Here is a 5231-nt window from a genome sequence, read left to right on the forward strand (position 1 = left end):
TAGCTATAGCACGGGCCCTTCTTTTAAGAGAGAGGCTATTTCTGCAATCATGAACACAAGGCCTTATGACTTTCTACCTCTATCTTCTGCTATTCTGCTTTTTTTCTTTCTTTATTAGTCATCACACCTCTGCTGTGTTTGTAACAAGGACCTTGCCTCTAAGGTCAGCATTTGTTTCATCCAGGCAGACATGCAGGTAGCAGAGGCCGCTGTAGTAGTAGTTTTATTTTTATTTATTTTTTGCAACAAATGGATCCCATTTTTCAGTCTACAACCTGAAAACTCATCTGCCTTAGAGTTCTGTCAATGACTCAGCAAAAACATTCTTGTAGCAACATTTTCTAAATACGCAAATGTACTGTATATCTTTATTGCTGTACAATAACACTGTAACATTTTTAGCCATGGAAGTACACTTGGTGCAAACATTCCCAGTGGAATCTAGTTTGTTTCCATGTCCAAGTTCACATTGTCAAAATAAATTGTAAATCTGTATGTGTGTTTCCAGAGAATGACACAGTGGGTCTCACTGTGGAAAAGCCATAAATAAAAGAAGATAATTCAGTGAATGTATACACACTCTTGTCATTTTTTTTTGACAGCATGGCTTTGTGGACAGCCTGTTGGTCAGTTGATTGATGCTCATCAAGAAAACGTTAATGACATCCAAAATATGAAGAAGCCAAACTTGCTACTGTATTTATTGTCAATGTCAATCTAGCAGTGGTTGGGACTGGGCCAGACCAGTTGACACACTTTGGTTAAAAAGCACAGTTTTCCGTAAATCCTGTCTAGTTACTGGTTCCCTTTTTTATTTTTTGTTACTTGTTCCTTTTTTTTCCAAACTGGTTCCAGCCAGCAGAGCCCTGAGGTAAACTACCCATGAGACATTGCATGGTCACAAGATCCCTCCCCCGCCTTGAAACTGAGATGCTGAGTCACAACAATGACACAGCACAATCGTCTGTTAAACCTGATAGTACTTTTGTACAAGACTAACCCTGCTACGTGACACTGCACAAAATAAGGACGGGTGCAGTCTAAAATGCTGAGTCACTATATTGCATAAGAGAATGTGGGCTATAAAATGAGTATAGCCACAGACATTGTGCTGTAATTCCAAGTGCTTATCTTTTCAAATTGTGTTTTATTGTTCCCTGGTTTATAGTAAATACAGTGTGTACTGACAGTAGATCTCATACCACCTGCATGTCTTCCTGTAGCCCATTCATTCTCACATGTGTCTGCGTTGTGTACACTATTTCACAAAGTAACCTTGAGGTATGAGATATATTTTTGCATGGATGGCTGTTTATTCCCGGATTTGGCCCAGGAGTGATAAGGTCTTTTACTAACATAAACAATTTTCCATGCTGGTTTACAAAAATGTCCACCAAGAAAGAGCAGAGTCATCTGCTTCTAAAGTCGACAACCACACCAAGTGTTTCTATAAGTTTGTAGAATGAAGCCCTCTTAAAGTAAAGAATATGGGTTAGACCAGATAGGATGACAGCAAAGTAGTTAAGCTGTTCCTGCCTCTTCTAGAAGCACATGTTTAATTAAAAATAAAGGCAACTTTGTTCAGAGACCAAATGCAAACACAGCATTTTCTTGGTCCCCATGTTGTTTCGGCTATGATAGGACGTCTCGGGCTTTTCACACTCAGTAGTGTCTCGCGACAGTGCTGTGGTATTGAGTAATGCAATAAAAGCACTTTGGTTGAAAACACATCATCAGCAGTTTTCAAATGTCTTGGTTTATATACAAGGTAAAACAAGTTCAGTTTATTGTAGCTGTATAGGGCCAAAGTTAACTTCAATAAAAACTAACAAAGGTCATGTATGGGGAGTATTAGCCAACAAACCAGTGCTAGGTCAGTTTATTGAGGAAAAAAAAAGCAGTATTTCCTTATAAAACTCCAACAGACTCTGCATGGAGACAGATTGTACAGTAATTGTAAATGAATTTGCAGCGTTACCGACTCCAGGATGTTTGTCATAAATATTTGCCTTGTTTTGAGATAAAAACCAGTTTGGGCACAATTTCTATTTTGTCCTGGTGTATTTAAGTTAATTCAATAACAGAAGAGGATTTTGTCTGTATGTGGGATAAGCTACAAGCTATAGTTTGTTTGTTTTTTATGTTTGTATACGTGCAAATAAAGAGAAAATTACAACTTCACAACCCACCTTTAGACACATAAATTACACACTAAAACTATTCTGTATTTGAATAATATAATGCAGTTTATTGTCTTTTGAGATAGCAAAAGTGCTTCGTCATTGCAGGAGACCAGCTATCAGCAGTTTAGAAATCAGTGAAATATGAAACCTAGTTAGACTTCCATGCAGAGGTGAGAAAAATGCAACCTAACTAGTCCGTCATGTGCTCTCTGAGCTCAGCGACAGGCGGAAATGCATTGAGTGACGTTACGTCTGTCACGTGGTCAGCCGTGGGGTATAAATACAAGGAGAGCCTCCACTACCATTTCACAACCGGGAAGAAAGCCATTAGGAGTTCTTGCTTCAACAGTGTTTGAACGGAGCTTCTTTCTTCGTCCCGCTTTTTACTTCAACTAGTCTGCATTCCGGACACAAATAACCGCTACTACTTCAACACTACTGGAAAAGTCGACGTAAAGCTTTATTTTTGTACCGTTTTGTTAAGAAAAACACAAAAAAACGCCAGCGAAAAATGGAGTCTCAAGTGCGTCAGAACTACCACCGCGACTGCGAGGCCGCCATCAACCGGATGGTCAACATGGAGATGTATGCCTCCTACACCTACACTTCCATGGTGAGAAACCCAACGCTTTCTTTTTTTCATAGTAACGTTACATATGCTAACGTTATGCTTCTATTGTGATGTCTTAGAAATGTATTCTCCACCTAAAATGGGTGACCGACGTTGTTCATCTTAAAAAGGGAAATATTAAACAAAAACTATTTGATTTAACCCTCGTGATCTAAACTCGTGCATGTATGTCTAAACCGACTGGACTTTAGAAAATCCCCATGACTGATGTGCCCTGAACACAGCCTGGGTGCATAACTACCGTTTATCACAACCTTTGTTTTAAATCATGGGTGTTGTCTGCTACAGTAATCACAGTTTTTAACCTGCCTCTCTTGTCCCTTGTCCACAGGCCTTTTACTTCTCCCGTGACGATGTGGCCCTTCCAGGCTTTGCCCACTTCTTCAAGGAGAACAGCGACGAGGAGAGGGAGCACGCCGAGAAGCTGCTGTCCTTCCAGAACAAGAGAGGAGGACGCATCTTCCTCCAGGACATCAAGGTCCGTACAGACCAGACAACTGGTCCATTTTGTTCATTTTGTTTAGTACAAATAAACTAGGATTAACATTCTGTGTTGTGACACTTGTATTTTTTTTCCCTCCCCTTTGCCAGCTATTCAAAATTCTGTAAGACTTGGACAGGATTGATATTATATAGATGGATCTTTATAGTGTCAAATTAGGTCTGAATGAAATTGATTTCCTAAGTAATTCTCAAATATGAGAGCTACTCCTCTGAGGTAGGGCTGGGCTATATGATGAGAAAAATAAATACATTTTACTGAATTCCCTTTATCAATATTGTATGACAATTGGTGCTTTCCCAATTAGATTTTTAGATTAATCATCAGTAATGTGAATATAATGACTAAGTGGGTAAAGAAAAATAATAAAGCAGCTAGAACAGTCTGGTATATTCAGAAATCAACATCTCTTAATGTAGCCTTTAAAACCGGGAGAAGACCACACCTATGTCATATACAATATCCAAAGTCTAACATGATATCTAGTCTATCATGATTGATATATTGCCCACCCCTACTCTGAGGTTATGAAAACAGAGGCTGAAGTGTAGTAGTAGTAGCGCTGGTGTAGAAACTGACTCTGGTCATTGTACTCTGTGTACACAAGGCTTAATGTAATGACTGTTCAGTCCGCTATAATTGAATGTCTTTTCTTCTGTAGAAACCGGAGCGTGATGAGTGGGGGAGCGGGCTGGAGGCCATGCAGTGCGCCCTGCAGCTGGAGAAGAAGGTCAACCAGGCTCTGCTGGACTTGCACAAATTGGCCAATGAACATGTAGACCCTCATGTAAGTATGAATATTATTAATGCTAATGGGTTTATAAAAGCGGGTCCTGGGTAAACTACAAACTCATGTGCTCTGGGATTTATTATGTGTAGTTAACTCTCTCTCTTGTCCTATCCTCAGATGTGTGACTTCCTGGAGACCCACTACCTGAACGAGCAGGTGGAGGCCATCAAGAAGCTGGGCGACTACATTACCAACCTCACCCGCATGGACGCCCAAAACAACAAGATGGCGGAGTACCTGTTTGACAAGCACACCCTTGAGAGCAAGAGCTAAACTCCTAGTCCTGAGAGCCTGGAGTGAAAATGTCAATGACACACTAAACACTGGCTTTAAACTAAACTCCTTCTTCTGCTTCAGCTGTTCAGAGTGTAACATCTAATCTTGTTAAACCTGTAAGTTGATGCATTCTCATATGTTCTGTTGGTCTTGCTGTTAAATGTCAGGTGGAAAGATGGGTGTTCATCAGGTTATGGCTTTGCCCTTATCACCTATGTATAAGCCTCCTGTGTGACCTTTTTATAACTGATTGTGACTGAATGTTTCTGATCTGTTCTTAATCGGAATAAAACCTTTTTGAGCTGGATTTTTGAGTCTGTCTGCATCAGTTTCATGACCTGTTCACCTTTTTTAAAAGTAGTGACACATTGAAATCAACCAGAGCGCTAGCTTTTTAAAGTATGTTCTTACTTTGAATGGCTCAGTTAAATAAAGTACATGGCAGTTCTTGAATAGAGTTTAAAGCTAGATTTTAATTGGCTGAAAGGCTCATTTGTCAAATGCAATATAGAACTGTGGATGAGCTCATAAAAGTCATATTTTGAACACTGTACATAACCTTAAGGCTTTAGATGTGGAGGGAAGTCAGATTTGACCTATGCTGACCATTGGCAGTAAATATGACATGGCCACCAGTCCCCCAAGGTGTAATGTTCAAAATCCCTCAATTTTCAGACATGCTATACTATGATTTTTTTATTTTTTTTCCCAACTTACTATACTGTGGCAACCCAAGGGACTTAAAGGCAAGATTCACAATGAAAGCGAGATCCATTATTGAATAAAATCTCGTGCTATTAATAGATCAGGCTCTCAATCTCTCAATGGCAAGAAGGTCAATGTTATAAC

The 5231-nt window shown here is 39.6% G+C and overlaps 1 protein-coding gene across 1 annotated transcript; it reads left to right on the top strand.

Annotated features, from left to right (window-relative positions):
* Positions 1-2477: 2477 nt before the first annotated feature.
* LOC120575028 (ferritin, middle subunit-like) lies at positions 2478-4689 on the top strand. Its single transcript, XM_039825612.1, has 4 exons — positions 2478-2796; positions 3146-3292; positions 3978-4103; positions 4224-4689. Exons 1-4 carry the CDS (start codon positions 2695-2697, stop codon positions 4377-4379), a joined length of 531 nt encoding a protein of 176 aa, XP_039681546.1. The 5' UTR covers positions 2478-2694; the 3' UTR covers positions 4380-4689.
* The last annotated feature ends 542 nt before the right edge of the window (positions 4690-5231 follow it).

Source organism: Perca fluviatilis, chromosome 15, assembly GCF_010015445.1.
Source record: "Perca fluviatilis chromosome 15, GENO_Pfluv_1.0, whole genome shotgun sequence".
NCBI classification, from domain to species: domain Eukaryota; kingdom Metazoa; phylum Chordata; class Actinopteri; order Perciformes; family Percidae; genus Perca; species Perca fluviatilis.